The sequence below is a fragment of the Thalassophryne amazonica genome, chromosome 17 (genome assembly GCF_902500255.1).
Source record: "Thalassophryne amazonica chromosome 17, fThaAma1.1, whole genome shotgun sequence".
In the NCBI taxonomy this organism is placed as follows: Eukaryota; Metazoa; Chordata; class Actinopteri; order Batrachoidiformes; family Batrachoididae; genus Thalassophryne; species Thalassophryne amazonica.
The window spans coordinates 61,377,876-61,394,531 of NC_047119.1; the positions used below are offsets into that span (position 1 = coordinate 61,377,876).

General features: G+C 43.7%; 1 protein-coding gene across 1 annotated transcript in view; it reads left to right on the forward strand.

Moving 5' to 3' along the window:
• Positions 1–16,656, forward strand: part of hapln1b (hyaluronan and proteoglycan link protein 1b) — a 144,342-nt gene that overhangs the window by 117,003 nt on the left and 10,683 nt on the right. Inside the window, exons 4-5 of the mRNA XM_034192372.1 lie at positions 8,315–8,513; positions 8,661–8,963. Of these exons, the coding sequence (XP_034048263.1) occupies positions 8,315–8,513; positions 8,661–8,963 (502 nt within the window). The remainder of the gene's footprint in view (positions 1–8,314; positions 8,514–8,660; positions 8,964–16,656) is intronic.

The following is a 16,656-nucleotide window of genomic DNA, read 5'->3' on the forward strand; positions in this document are numbered from 1 at the left end:
ATAAAATTTTATGGTCAACAGTATCAAAAGCAGCACTGAGGTCCAACAGAACAAGCACAGAGATGAGTCCACTGTCCGAGGCCATAAGAAGATCATTTGTAACCTTCACTAATGCTGTTTCTGTACTATGATGAATTCTAAAACCTGACTGAAACTCTTCAAATAGACCATTCCTCTGCAGGTGATCAGTTAGCTGTTTTACAACTACCCTCTCAAGAATCTTTGAGAGAAAAGGAAGGTTGGAGGTTGGCCTATAATTAGCTAAGATAGCTGGGTCAAGTGATGGCTTTTTAAGTAATGGTTTAATTACTGCCACCTTAAAGGCCTGTGGTACATAACCAACTAACAAAGATAGATTGATCATATTTAAGATTGACGCATTAAATAATGGTAGGACTTCCTTGAGCAGGCTGGCAGGAATGGGGTCTAATAAACATGTTGATGGTTTGGATGAAGTAACTAATGAAAATAACTCAGACAGAACAATCGGAGAGAAAGAGTCTAACCAAATACCGGCATCACTGAAAGCAGCCAAAGATAACGATACATCTTTGGGATGGTTATGAGTAATTTTTTCTCTAATAGTCAAAATTTTGTTAGCAAAGAAAGTCATGAAGTCATTACTAGTTAAAGTTAATGGAATACTCAGCTCAATAGAGCTCTGACTCTTTGTCAGCCTGGCTACAGTGCTGAAAAGAAACCTGAGGTTATTCTTATTTTCTTCAATTAGTGATGAGTAGAAAGATGTCCTAGCTTTACGGAGGGCTTTTTATAGAGCAACAAACTCTTTTTCCAGGCTAAGTGAAGATCTTCTAAATTAGTGAGACGCCATTTCCTCTCCAACTTACGGGTTATCTGCTTTAAGCTACGAGTTTGTGAGTTATACCACGGAGTCAGACACTTCTGATTTAAAGCTCTCTTTTTCAGAGGAGCTACAGCATCCAAAGTTGTCTTCAAAGAGGATGTAAAACTATTGACGAGATACTCTAACTCCCTTACAGAGTTTAGGTAGCTACTCTGCTCTGTGTTGGTATATGACATTAGAGAACATAAAGAAGGAATCATATCCTTAAACCTAGTTACAGCGCTTTCTGAAAGACTTCTAGTGTAATGAAACTTATTCCCCACTGCAGGGTAGTCCATCAGGGTAAATGTAAATGTTATTAAAAAATGATCAGACAGAAGGGAGTTTTCAGGGAATACTGTTAAGTCTTCTATTTCCATACCATAAGTCAGAACAAGATCTAAGATATGATTATCTTAAATTAGTCCAGCTTTTCATTCTAACTTCCTGCTAACAGCCTCCAGACAGCTTACAGTGCAGTGGATTTGTTTTGAGTGTGCATGCACGCGCGCGTTGTGTGTGTGCAAGCGTGCGCATGTATGTGCATGTGTATGTGCGGCGCGCGTGTGTGTGTGCATGCAGAGTGCAATGGTACCAAATGTATGGTACCAAATTTGCACTCTAAATGCAATGCAACACAAATGGGATGAATAATCCATGTCATGTGACATACAAAGCACCAATCAAATGACAAGGATCCAGTCATATAATACTCAACATTTAAGATCTGCCTGAGCCTATTTCAGAATCTGCCCCATGGGGAGTACTTTCTGTGGACCAGGATCTAAAAGATCTAAATGGTAGCGATTGGTCAGAGAAAGACATCTATGAACACAGGACTGTTTACTGCTGTGGAGGCGTATTGAGTTTTCACCAACAAAGCAGTGCGCAGTGCAAGTATCTTTATGGGTTTCCACCCAATGCACTTTTGATTTTCATGCCCAATGTTCCTGTCTTCTAAATCACAAGACCACTCTTGCTTATTTGGGCATGCTGGTCTAAAACTGAGGGGTAACCAGGTGCAGCTGTGGTGCTTTGGTATCATCGAGTACCAAAAAGCATATGAACTATAGATTGGCAAACCCTGGTCTGAGGTCCAGTGCAGCGTTCCTCTGCTATTTAAAGGATTCAACAGTCAGTTAGCCTCATATAGTAGTTGGTTTTGACAGAAGTGCACTCTGCAAACAGAGACGCACATTACCAAATCACTGGACCATGAAACTGAAATAGAAAAAACAAATCAACACTACTGTAAAATATTTCTGGTAGCCATCTATCTGCCATATCCAGGTAAATTATGAGTGTCCCCTTGGACTTTTCCCGTTGTTTTTCCCTCAAAAAGACTGATACACCTGCATTCTGGATCATCACCAGAGAAATGTGACATGTGCACAAAATGTTACATACCATCTTATATACCACATGCCCCAGGCAGGTGCAATTTTCATGAAGGGGGGGTGTTTATTGTTGATTGATTGCATGCGCATGGATGCATGCTGTACACAGTATAGCCTTACAGTATGTACAGTACATGCATACTGCATGCAAGAGAAGCAGTGCAGACTCAAAACGAATGTTGTTTTTCTGCATGCAGTAGCTGCTGCACAATTACATAAAATGGCTCTGTGCAAATGTTTTTACTCAAGCTAAACACTGTGAAAGAAGTGGAAGAGAATGGGAAGCACCACGCTGCTCGGATTTTCCTAGTCGATAGGAAACACGTCCAGGAGTGGTGTAGGAACAAGGATAAAATTAAAATCCTGTCCAAAACAGCAAAATGGCTGCCTGATAAGGGTGGGGGGCAGGCCTTCACCTGACAGGGAAGGGTCTAAATTATGAGGCACTGCGGCTGCATAAGCAACATGGAAACCATAACGAACTTCATGAGATTTTGTGGCAATGAGGTAGCACTATTTCATTTTCATTTTACTCTGTTCTCTCAGGAATGCACAATTTCACTACATGCAGTGTGACAAAAAAGGGGACTTCTATTAGTGAGGGAGTGTTTATTAGAGTAAATACAGTACGTACTGTGCATATTGTAGAGATTAAACAGGAAGCACCAAGACCTCATAGACTTTGACCTAAATTCTCCTGCAAAGGTCTTGCCATCCCCAAAATGCCTCTGTCCAGCAAACTCATAAGTCCACAAACTCGTCCCAGGTCAAAGGTCGACATGAATGCCCCTGCCTACATAAGTGAACGTCTCCACAAGTTCAGATAAAGATCCTATGGTTGAGTCCAGGAAGCCACTGAAAAGCTGGATCAAGACTCAGATCTGGGAATTCACTGACAATCACAAACCCAGACATTCTGATCCCTCACTCAGTTTCACAAGTCCCGCAATGAGAGTATTCATTAATTCCACAAATACCACAGCGTTGTGCACGAAGTCAAGGTCAATCAATCTTGACTCACAAAAACAACAGACACCCGGTTTCCAAAACTCTACCAACACCAAGTCCATGCAAACATTCAACACTGTTGGCGTCACAACGCATCGTTGATGAAAGGCAGTACTCAGTGGGCAAAGTCAGAGATTCTGCAACAGCTCATCACTGCACTCAAAGTACCTGAGTATAGGGTTACTATGATGTACAACATCTTCTCTGGCAGCCTGTGAATTCTCAGGATGTTCCAGAGATCAGCCCAGTCAACCAAACTTAATTCTACGAAAATCAACAAAGGCAGCATGGCCAAGATTCTTCATTTATTTTGGATTTTACTCTGTTGTTTGGTGACCTTGAACGCAAACAAGGGAGTAGCTGAAGGGACTTAGTTTTTATTTTTGTTACATTTACCCTTAAAAATCTAGTTGGCCTGAACCATGGTAATTAGGTAACAATGCAAATTCATCAGTTGACCCAACAAATTTACACTTAGGTCACTCAGCAAAATTGTTCCTGGCTAGGTTAAAACATTTTACTTGGGTGGAAATACTTTACATAATTTTTTTATGTTCACTGAGCAAGTTATTTTTTGAGTGCATGACATTATTATAATGGGTTGTGACAAGGACTGCAATGCAGAGAACTACAACAATATGTTATTTATTGAACTCGCAATAAATAAAAAATAGCAGGCAAGCAGAATTGGTCAAAACAGGCTCAGGTCAGAGACGTGATAATCAGTCCAAACAATAGACTTTCTGAGGGGGAAGCAAAAGAGTAAAAACACAGTCAGAGTTCAGCAAGAAGAGTTCCTAATGTTATTAGACAGCAGAGTTACCAGAACACGAGTTCACAAACCAGGAGGTTTCATGCCACAGTGTCCTAAACAACAGGCAAAAGCCAGGAATCCACAATGGCAGCCTCATGTACAAAAGACTTGTGTGGATTTCCTACTGAAACATGGCGTATGCCAAAACCCACAAACTAGCGTAAGCACAAAAATATCTAGATGTATCAAAGTGTGCGTACACATGGATCCAAGCATGTTCCATTTGTACATCCCACTGAACATGGAATCGAGTGCACATGCAAAAGTACCAAGCTCCTCCATGTCCATGCCCCTATTTAAATATGCAAATGTATTTAAATAGGCCCTGGGACCTGGGGATTCCCCCCTCTGTCTGGAATGATCACAGTAAGAAAAGGAATTTAACAGCGTGTGAACTACAGATGAAGTGCAGTAAATGATGTAAATGAAGTGGTGATACGAAGGGATATTTTATTTGGTTTTGTGTCAAACAGAATAAACGTGAAACAGGAGCAGCGCACACAGTGAAGTTAAAGAGAATGATGCGCCGCGGATGGCAGTGTGTGATATCACAACTATACACACGCGTTTATTGACGAATGCTGAACTCAGGGAGACAATTGGGGGCTTGTTAAGAAGCTGTAGTTTCATCATCAAGAAACAATAACAATAATAACAAAAAACATTTGAATGTGCACATGCCCAAATGTGCCTGTGCTGGTTTTATTCGGAACAGTTATGCAAATAAACTATTTACTCATCACGCACTGTGCCAGACTGGGTCATGAAATGCGGGGTGACACAGGGGGGAGGGGTTATAGTTAGGGCTAAGGGATGGGAGAGTTATGTTATGGTTAGTGTTTGGAGAAGGGGTTAGGTTTAGAAATAGTAACATTTTTTTAAAAACCATGTCATGGAAATGTCATTCATTTCATTATGGAAACATGAAAAAAACCAGTATGACAGGGTTGCAACAACCGCACCATTAGTCAGGATGAATGAGTCATGCATTGAACCAGGTCACCTAGCCACGATGTTAGTTAGATGCATTTGTGCATCACATATGATTTCAACATTGATGGAATGAAAATGTTTCCTATTAACAAAAACAAATTCATCATGTGATGGTGCCTTTATAGCAATATGTGTGCAGTCAATAGCTCTGATTACATTAGGGAAACTGGCACTCGCTGCAAATTGCGCTTTAATGTTGGAATGTGATGTACCTGGATGACATTCGGATGATTATGTTCACACAGCTGGCATGGCTCGGCTCAAGGTTGACTGGCACACTCCTGACCAATCGGCCAGCTCCTGCTGAAATGCTCCTGTTGCCAGGATGCCCATCGTGGTCAGCACCTGTGTGTGCAGAGAAAACCACCTGGCTTCTTGCTGTATTGCGCTCTGGGCTGGCCAAAGTTCTACGCGCAACTCCAGTAACAGTGACCTTGGTAATCGTAATTGTCTGATGAGCCAGTTATTGTCATTTGCAAGTAAATCCTCGCGTTCCCTGAATACACGCTCACGTCTCATTGCACCATTTGCAAGGTCCTCTAACAACACTAACACAGCCACTGTTAGTGCCATTTTATGCACCTGCTTTTATATCCATCCATATAATTGCAAACACGTGGGTGTGTTAATCGTTCATCAGTGTGTTGCTGATGTGGACATCACTCTGATGACTTCATGTTTTCACACTCTTAACGGTTCTCAGCATCACCTGTACGTGTTGAGAGTGGACCAATAGCTGTAGAAACATGCGTACACCAGCCAGGATATTTTGCATGACACAGTGCACATTTCCACAGTCATTTCACTTTTGATACATCTGAATGTTAGCGTGGAGACGGACGTATGCCATGTTTTTGTGCTTACGCACACTTTCTACATGAGGCCCCACAACAAAAGTCTGGAATACCAGCAAAAATCAGAAACATGGAATTAAAACCAGACACTTGGAACTGTAGAGAGCAGGGTGGAACCTGATATAGCCTGGCGCCTAGGTGACATTCTAATGGTGGTTAAAAAGGACACTGATCGGTTAAACCCGGATATGCAGGGACACATGAATGCAGAAACCCCAAAGTTAACCTAACCAGAGCAAACAGGGAAAATGTTGCTATAGGAGAACGACTAATAAATTCTACAAGAGGAAAATACAAAATGACACAGAGGGGAAAAAATTACCAGAAATAACTTAGAATGACTAATAATATTAAATCGAAACAGCAAACTGAACCCGAGCCAAACTATGACCTGTGACAATTCTATGTTCATCATTGAGGAAATTTTGCCTGTCATGGTTCTGATTATGTGGTTCCATTAATGGATCATATGTGCATCCATTGACACCCCATAACTCTGATGGATTCATTTCTTTCCCCTAGGGTGTATGAGGTCTGTGAGAAAAGTATCGGACCTTTTTATTTTTTTCAAAAACTATATGGATTTGAATCACGTGCGATTACAGCCAACCTTGAACCCTCGTGCGCATGCGTGAGTTTTTTCACACCTGTCGGTTGCGTCATTCGCCTGTGGGCAGGCTTTGAGTGAGGAGTGGTCCACCCCTCCCGTCGGAATTCCTTTGTCTGAGAACTTGCTGAAAGACTGCCGCTTTGCTTGATCAAATTTTTTTCAGAAACTGTGAGACACATCCAAGTGGACACCATTCCAGAAATTCATATGGTTTTCGGTGAAAATTTTAACGGCTGATGAGAGATTAAGGAGTGTTACTATCGCTTTAAGGACAGCCCACGGCGCCCCGAGCTGCCGTCATCAGCCTGTTTCAAGCTGAAAACTTCCAAATTTAAGCCTCTGTTGATCCAGGACGTCGTGAGAGAGCAGAGAAGTTTCAGAAGAGGTCGGGATCAGCAGTTTATCCGGACATTCCACTGTTAAAGGAGATTTTGTAATGAAAGACGTGCGGACGGGTTCGCACGTTGGCACGCAGCAGCTCATCGCGCGGCGGCACAGAGAAACACCTCTATATTGGAAACCATTCGAAAGAATCAGGCGGCTTTCGATGGCTTTCAGTCGAGTGAGTATCCGCGAAATTGTTTAACAGCTGGGCATGTTCCAACTTGTCCTGTAAGGCTTCCAACGGAGGTGTTTTGATTAAATAATTACATCTGCCAAGGACGTAATAAAATCATTGGCATTTATTTATTTATTTATTTGTCTATCTCTTATTTTGAGTCCCTGTCAACCCTTGCCAGCCCATCAGAAATCTCCGATCGCTCTTGTTTAAGATGCACTACGTGTTTTCATTGTGCTAAATACAGTACACTCCAAAGTTTGGGACACCACTATATAGTGCAAACTGTTGGGGAAAGTGTAATGCACGGACCCACAACAGGGGGCGTAAATGAACAGTCAATAGATAAACCAATAAATACAATTTATTGCGGCAAATGTGCGCAACAGGTCGAATACTGCTTTTAGACAGTCAATCACAAAATACAACTGGTGACATGTGGGCAGGCCCGAGGGTAGGAGACGCCTATCCAGAGAAGAGCCGGGGCCCACAAGGTTCCACCGCCAACGGAGACCTGCAGTATGCCCAAGCCGCCAAGTCCTGAGTCCCCAGGTGGCCTCTGCTTCCAGCTGTCAGACCCGGCACTGCTGGCAGGAACAAAAACAGGTTAATGGTGGGTGTGTGGACACCCAGTAAGCAGTCAGCAAAGAGTCACAATTCCTTCCTGAGGGAATAATCCACCACTCCCAGAAACAGGAACGCTGAGAACGTGCAGTACCAATAGTACACTTAAGGTTCAGGAAAGTGAGGAGCAGGAAACGCCAACTCCCTCCAACCTCCTCAAAACCCAGCTCCAAGCTGCGAGCATACAAAGGTTACGACTGCAAACTCAGTAGTAAATAATGTGCAAATGGCAAAGAAACGGCTGAGAGGTTACCTGTGAGGTAAGCTGATATCTCGGCAGAGGTGTGGTGTCTCCTCCAGGCTTTTATGGTGCTGATGATGATGAATTGCTGACAGCTGTTAGTCCTGGCTCCTGGGTGGCAACTGCGCCCTCTGGTGCCTGAAACCCGACAACAAGCAGGGCGCCCTCTGGCGTTGGCCAGCAGTACCTCCTCTTCGGACGGCCCACACAACACAAACAACCAAAAACAAGTAATACATCTAAATTTATTTGGTGTTTTAATCAGAATATATGCTCAGCTCAGCTTTTTGCACAAAACGTTGCCATTAGTAGGAGAGTTTTTTGAAAGCAGAATGCCAGCCCAGACTGAGCTCACTTGATCTTGTTTTAGGTGGACGTTTTTGTCTCCATGGATTATCACAAAAAGAGTTACGGACGTTTTCATGGGCGTGTCCACCTACAAGGCTTCTCTCCATTGGACGCCTCTTTGGTCATTACAGACATCACTCTGGAGGACAGTGGGATATATAAATGTGAAGTTATTGACGGGCTGGAAGATGGAACAGCAGTGGTGTCCCTTGACCTACAAGGTACAACATTTGGGTGAACTATCTGTTTAAAGTTGAAAGACACTATGTAAAAGTTCTGAAACACCATATATGTTAAATGTTCTATTGACAAATGTTCTAAATCATATCTCTGACTTGTCTCTGCTCCACCCTATCCCTTCTCTATAGGTGTGGTTTTTCCTTACTTCCCTCGGTTGGGTCGATACAATCTTAATTTCTATGATGCAGAAAGAGCATGTAGTGACCAGGATGCCATTGTGGCATCCTTCAACCAGCTGTACGATGCATGGCGAGAAGGCCTGGATTGGTGCAATGCTGGCTGGTTGAGTGATGGCTCTGTCCAGTATCCCATAACCACATCCAGGGAACCCTGTGGAGGCAAGAATACAGTGCCAGGGATCCGCAATTATGGCCTGAGAGACAAGGAGAAGAACCACTACGATGTTTTCTGCTTCACTTCCTACTACACAGGTGAACATTGACTTTTTTCCTTCATTTATTTTTTTTTTTTTGCCAGTCAGTTATGTAGAAGCATTTCACTTGTGGAGACAAAAAAAAAATACCATTGTTAATTTTTATTCGAGCATTAGGTTTATGACATTTGTCATCTGTGAAATCTTGGTGAGATCGCAACGGCAGTGAAACAGCTGAGTTCAGGGCAGCTCCTCCAGGTGGGTGGAGATGCTGTTCTCCTGGTATTGCAAACATTCTTTGTTTCAATCTTGGAGACAGGTATCATCTCTATATACAGGAAAAAAAGGACTTGTCTGAATCTGGAAAAAGAAAGGGTGACTTCACCGATGGTAATAACTATAGGGGTATTACACTGCTCTCTGTGCTGGGGAAGGTACTTTCAAAGATTATTACGTCTGCCAACAAAGTTGGAGGAGGTTATGTTTCTGCTCCTGTTTGTTTGTGTGTGAACAACCTGGAGCCCACGCTTTTTCATATATCATTATGATTTTTTTTTTTTAGTGAAGATTCATATCCTCATAGGCAAGAACTGATTCAATTTTTAAGGTCATATCCTCTTGACTACCAGGATATATATATACAGTAGTGTTCAGAATAATAGTAGTGCTATGTGACTAAAAAGATTAATCCAGGTTTTGAGTATATTTCTTATTGTTACATGGGAAACAAGGTACCAGTAGATTCAGTAGATTCTCACAAATCCAACAACACCAAGCATTTATGATATGCACACTCTTAAGGCTATGAAATTGGGCTACTAGTAAAAAAAAAAGTAGAAAAGGGGGTGTTCACAATAATAGTAGTGTAGCATTCAGTCAGTGAGTTCATCAATTTTGTGGATCAAACAGGTGTGAATCAGGTGTCCCCTATATAAGGATGAAGCCAGCACCTGTTGAACATGCTTTTCTCTTTGAAAGCCTGAGGAAAATGGGACGTTCAAGACATTGTTGAGAAGAACAGTGTAGTTTGATTAAAAAGTTGATTGGAGAGGGGGAAATTTATACGCAGGTGCAAAAAATTATAGGCTGTTCATCTACAATGATCTCCAATGCTTTAAAATGGACAAAGAAAACGAGAGACACGTGGAAGAAAATGGAAAACCATCAAATGCATAGAAAAATAACCAGAATGGCAAAGGCTCACCCATTGATCAGCTCCAGGATGATCAAAGACAGTCTGGAGTTACCTGTAAGTGCTGTGACAGTTAGAAGACGCCTGTGTGAAGCTAATTTATTTGCAAGAATCCCCCCCAAAGTCCCTCTGTTAAATAAAAGACATGTGCAGAAGAGGTTACAATTTGCCAAAGAACACATCAGCTGGCCTAAAGAGAAATGGATGAATATTTTGTGGACTGATGAGAGTAAAATTAACACCCCCTTTTCTACTTTTTTTTTACTAATAGCCCAATTTCATAGCCTTAAGAGTGTGCATATCATGAATACTTGGTGTTGTTGGATTTGTGAGAATCTACTGAATCTACTGGTACCTTGTTTCCCATGTAACAATAAGAAATATACTCAAAACCTGGATTAATCTTTTTAGTCACATAGTACTACTATTATTCTGAACACTACTGTGTGTATATATATATATATATATATATATATATATATATATATCCTGGTAGTCAGGAGGATTGCCAAAGGTCAAAGTCAAGAAAAATCTTGGAATATTGGAAAAATCCCTATGAATTTTCAAAAATTCCTAACTGTCAAAAAAAAGATCAAATTCCTTTCATATTTGAGAGCGTTATTTAGGATAGTATCCTTTATCGACCGACAAAGTTTGATCCAGATCTGATCCAGATTACAGATTTTGTGGCCATTTAAATTTAACATTGAAAACTCCGTTTAATGTGTATTTTACATTATATCTTAATCAAATGTGCCCCAATCACTCTCATATTTGAGAGTGAGGTGCAGACTGGCACTCACTATCACCTGACAAAGAGATCGATTCCCACCCGAGGCTTTTCTGCTGTGGAGTATGTTTTCCCCATGTTTGGATGGCTACCTCCCACGCTCAAAGACATGCAGGTTAGGTGGACTGGTGACTCTAACTTGACAAAAGATGTGCGTGCATGTGTGAATGTGTTTGTGTGTCTATATGTGGTGTCCCGTCCAGGGTGTACCTCACCACACACCCTATGACTACTGGGATAGGCTCCAGCCCTCCCATTACCCTTAATTGGAGTAAGCGGGTACAGGAAAATCAATGTGGCATAAACACTTCTCTTATTTGAACATGTAAGCACATACAGCCATTGATTAATTGCCATCCTCCAAAAAAGAAACCAGTCCACGGTGTAAGTGGGTCTGGTACTATTTCACTCTGGTACGCCAAAGTAAAGTCAACGGAGCGAGAAGTGACACTCACGTGCCCACAGACGTCATGATTCTGCTGGGTCATAAAGATAAGCATCTCGTTGTGACAACAGCTTATTAAGATCTACATGCATAATGCACAAGATAAACCGGGCTTACATGTGCCCCACCCCCACCGACAGTTGTCTGGTGTCTCCATTCACGTACCTCAGCACTGACATTCATGTCTCTGGGTCCTCAGCCTTTGAAATTGAGAGGCAGCTGGGAAGAGCTTATGGCTCTGTGAGGTCAGTGGATGGGGTGTTTGCCAGTGGATGGAGGTGTTGGTCAGTGGACAAAGGTGTTGGTCAGTGGACGGGGGTGTTTGCCAGTGGATGGGGGTGTTGGTTAGTGGATGGAGTTGTTGGTCAGTGGACGGGGGTGTGGATGGGGGTGTTGGTCAGTGGATGGGGGTGTTGGTCAGTGGATGGGGGTGTTGGTCAGTGAATGGAGTTGCTAGTCAGTGGATGGGGTGTTGGTCAGTGAATGGAGTTGCTGGTCAGTGGATGGGGGTGTTGGTCAGTGGATGGGGGTGTTTGTCAGTGGATGGGGGTGTTGGTCAGTGGATGGGGTGTTTGTCAGTGGACGGGGGTCTTTGCCAGTGGATGAGGTGTTGGTCAGTGAACAGGGATGTTGGTCAGTGAACAGGGATGTTGGTCAGTGAACAGGGATGTTGGTCAGTGGACGGGGGTGTTGGTCAGTGGATGGAGGTGTTGGTCAGTGAACAGAGGTGTTTGTCAGTGGATGGGGGTCTTTGCCAGTGGATGGGGTGTTGGTCAGTGAACAGGGATGTTGGTCAGTGGATGGAGGTGTTGGTCAGTGACAGAGGTGTTTGTCAATGGATGGGGGTCTTTGCCAGTGGATGGGGTGTTGGTCAGTGAACAGGGATGGTCAGTGGACGGGGGTGTTGGTCAGTGGATAGAGGTGTTGGTCAGTGGACCAGGGTGTTGGTCAGTGGATGGAGGTGTTGGTCAGTGGACGGGGGTGTTGGTCAGTGGATGGAGGTGTTAGTCAGTGGACAGGGGTGTTGGTCAGTGGATGGGGGTGTTGGTCAGTGGATGGGTGTGTTTGTCAGTGGACGGGGGTCTTTGCCAGTGGATGTGGTGTTGGTCAGTGAACAGGGATGTTGGTCAGTGGATGGGGGTGTTGGTCAGTGGACGGAGGTGTTTGTCAGTGGACGGGGGTCTTTGCCAGTGGATGGGGTGTTGGTCAGTGAACAGGGATGGTCAGTGGACGGGGGTGTTGGTCAGTGGACCGGGGTGTTGGTCAGTGGATGGAGGTATTGGTCAGTGGACGGGGGTATTGGTCAGTGGATGGGGGTGTTGGTCAGTGAACAGGGGTGTTGGTCAGTGGACCGGGGTGTTGGTCAGTGGACCAGGGTGTTGGTCAGTGGCAATGTGTTTGCAGGAGAACGATGGTCCAAGTCTTTACAGGCCCTGTGATGCCCGTCTTACTGTATGGTTGTGAATCTTGGACTAGTTGTCAAAGACATAAGGCACTGCCTAGATATCTTTGGTACTAGGTCTCTTAGGAGCATCCTTGGGTATATTAATGGTTACTTGGAGAGCCTAAGATGAGGAGTATTACTTGCATTGTGAGGGAGCATTAGCATTCAACAATTTGGCCACTTGGCTTGTTTCTCTGTGTATGATCTAACGCATGGTTGGCTGAGTGTTGAGGTCCCCAGCAGCTGGAGAAGGCCAAGGTGACTCCCACGTTTCACATGGTTGTAGCAAACAGCTTATTATTTTAGAGATGTGGGGATATACCGGTTGCCTGCCTTGGTAGATGCCATCCAGGACTCAGGGCAGTTCCATGTTGGCGACACCACCAGACCTGACTTGATGAGCAAACAGTGAAGTTTAATGCTTCGTTTCCACATACAGTTCAATGTTCGTAATGCACAATACACCATCTAGTGTTCAATGTGAAGAAATGCAGTTCTTTATGGAGACCAACAGCAGCCATTTCTGTTTTTCATCATCCATAGAGACAAAAACAAGAAGTGACAAATTCATCTCTTACAGCTGAAAAACATATCTAATAGTCACAATATGTTAAAGTCATGAAACCACTTTCTTTTTACTTCACCAATCAAGGGCGTAGGTTTGGTCTCAGCTTTGGTAGGGACAATACCACCCCCCGGCCCCCCTGCCCACCACCCCCTAACCCACTCATACCATTAGACGCACAAGTACAGCATAATACATAACATATGACGACATAATGCTGAATAATTTAACACTTTATTTACATTATTAAGTGTGTAGGCAAACAAACAAATAGCTTAAATAACAAAATTGCACCCAAAATCACGAATCTATTCTATAGGCCTACACCTGAGAGAACAAGACAACAAAAAAATACTTGTGGAGCTAACAAAAAAAAAAAAAGTTTTTGCAACCAAGATGTATAATCTATTCTCTTCATCAATAATGCAGTTGTAGGTATCTGGCAACCTAATTTGCCAAAAACAAAAGGGCTTTCCAATGATATATGGTGTATTACGGTAAACGTAAAATTTCAACACTGACAGCAAGCCAAGAACCTGTGCTTTCCAACAGTATGCTATATGTTGGATATATTACGGTAAAGTGCGTTCGGTGACTTTTGAAATGAGGGAAAAGTATGAAAAAGAGCGCAAAAGTGACAGAAAAGTACAGAGTGTTGTGTGGGCCGCTGAAGAGGAGGTACTGCTGGCCCACCACCACAAGATGGCGCCCTGCTTGAAGTGCAGGCTTCAAGCACGAGAGGGCGTCGGAGCGACCGGGAGTGACAGCTGTCACGCATCCACTACTCATCACCACCACCATAAAGGCCGGACTGCAACTCCACCTCCCCGCTGAGAAATCAGCTACCATTCAGGTAATATTCTCTGCTGTACTTAACACTGACTAATAGTCTGAACTTCTTTGCAGCCGTTTTCCTGTGGGTGTTGCCTTATCTGTGGTATTGGCGTTTGGTGTGATCGACGGCTTCGCTTCACACCCCAACCAGATAAGTGGTTAGACAGGAGCTGCACGAGTGTGTGATTGGAGGTGGAGGTTTTCCCTCCTAATTGTATACAGACTGTGGGATTACTGAGTGTGCGAACTCACACTCATCAGGACTGTCTCTGTTCTCTGCCAGCAGTACCGGGTCTGACTGCTGAAGACAGCGGCCACCTGGGGCGCAGGGCTTGGCGGCTCCGGTGTTCTTCAGCTCCGTTGGTGGTGGAAGCTGTGTGGGATCCGGCTCTTCTCTCGCCAGGCGTCTTCTATCGTCGAGCCTGCCCACACGTCACCTGGTGTATATTTGACATTCCACCATATTGTTATTGTCTGTACTTCGTTGTGCGATTCACAACATTAAATTGTTACTTTTGGCTTATCCATTGTCCGTTCATTAACGCCCCCTGTTGTGGGTCCGTGTCACGACACTTTCACAACACAGAGACAGACAGCAAACATAAATGTAGTAATTTTTGAGGAAAAGGCAGAGTGTTAGTGTCATTTGTGAAGGTGTGTGTGCGTGTTTGTGTGGGTGTGCAGTTTATTTTAAGTGTGGTGCACAGCATTGTTCGCAAGCCCCCCCGCCCTTCTTGTTTTTCTGCACCGGAGCAGTGTTGCCAGATATGAAATATGAAACTATCGTACCAAAACCTCAAAATTATCGTATTTTGGGAGAAATTATCGTACACAAACAAAACGCATACAACGTAGCTATTTTAGCGTTTTTTTTAATTTACAAAGAATTTTGTCACATTTTTAAACAGTAATTATAGTAATGGGGAAACTATGGCACAAAAAGAACGCAAATGCACTACCAGAGTAGAAAGATTTTTTTTTTCTGTGAAGGGACACAAACGTGTTAATTACCAGACTAGAAAGAGTCGAATTCAACCTCGAGGTCGCTGTCGTCATCCCATGCCATGGCCACTTGTGCAGATTTTGTTGAACACAGAAAAAATGTTGACACCTCCTTAAGGAACTTGAACTTTTTTTTATTGTGTTTTGTTCGTTTGTTATTGCATTTGTTGAAATAAAGTTTCGAAAAAAAAAGATGTTGTTGGTTGGGGAATCTTCCTGTCACGGCAGAGATTGGATGAGAACTCATTACTTTGTATGGAGAGGGGGCGGGCTTTCAAATGACTTTGACCCGAGCCGCCCCAAGCCAGCAGCAGCCCTGTGTGTGGTGTGTCTTTGATGCCGCCTGAGTGCAACGCCTGCAAAATGATTCTTGGGTGTCAGAGAGAGATGCGTGTTTGGGCAACCAACTGAAATTATCGTACATATTGGATTTTTTCCCATTATTGATCGTACATCGTATAGAGGGCAAAACTATCATACAAATACGATAATTATCGTACATCTGGCAACACTGCACCAGAGCCACCCATCCTCTGCGCTCCGGGACCTCCCACTTTACAAATTAAGCACTGCCTGCCACGAGATGCGCTTTGTTTACGTCCATGTGAGAAGAAAGTGAGCCAATGAAATTGCAACATGGGTAACCCTGTCACTCTGGCACGTCGAAAACACAAAACGTGACGATTAAAATTGTAGTGCTTGCTTGCCTCTACTGGTGGTTGGCTCTCACTGTGGTATTGTATCACTTCCTGTTCCGGAGCACAGCGGTGTTTTTCTGTATCTGTTAGCTGTTTAATCTGCGCAGTTAGATTGATCTAGTTATCTAGATTACGATTTGTTTCCCAGTGTAATCTTTACGTGCCTTAACTAAAGCACTCCTTCTGCTGAATCACCTCTAAATTATTTACACATTATTCACTTTGCGTGTTTTTAGGAATCCGCTAGCTTAGCGTAGCTACTAGCTCTTAGCCGATTTAGCATGGCGGCTTCTCCTGTCTCTCCCGCACTTTTCTGCTCTGGGTGTGAAATGTTTAGTTATTCCTCGGCCTCCTTTAGCAGTAACGGTACTTGTAATAAGTGTAGCTTATTCGTAGCTTTGGAGGCCAGGCTGGGCGAATTGGAGACTCGGCTCCGCACCGTGGAAAATTCTACAGCTAGCCAGGCCCCTGTAGTCGGTGCGGACCAAGGTAGCTTAGCCGCCGTTAGTTCCCCCTGGCAGATCCCGAGCAGCCGGGAAAGCAGGCCGATCTGGGTGACTGTGAGGAGGAAGCGTAGCCCTAAACAGAAGCCCCATGTACACCGCCAACCCGTTCACATTTCTAACCGTTTTTCCCCACTCGACGACACACCCGCCGAGGATCAAACTCTGGTTATTGGCGACTCTGTTTTGAGAAATGTGAAGTTAGCGACACCAGCAACCATAGTCAATTGTCTTCCGGGGGCCAGAGCAGGCGACATTGAAGGAAATTTGAAACTGCT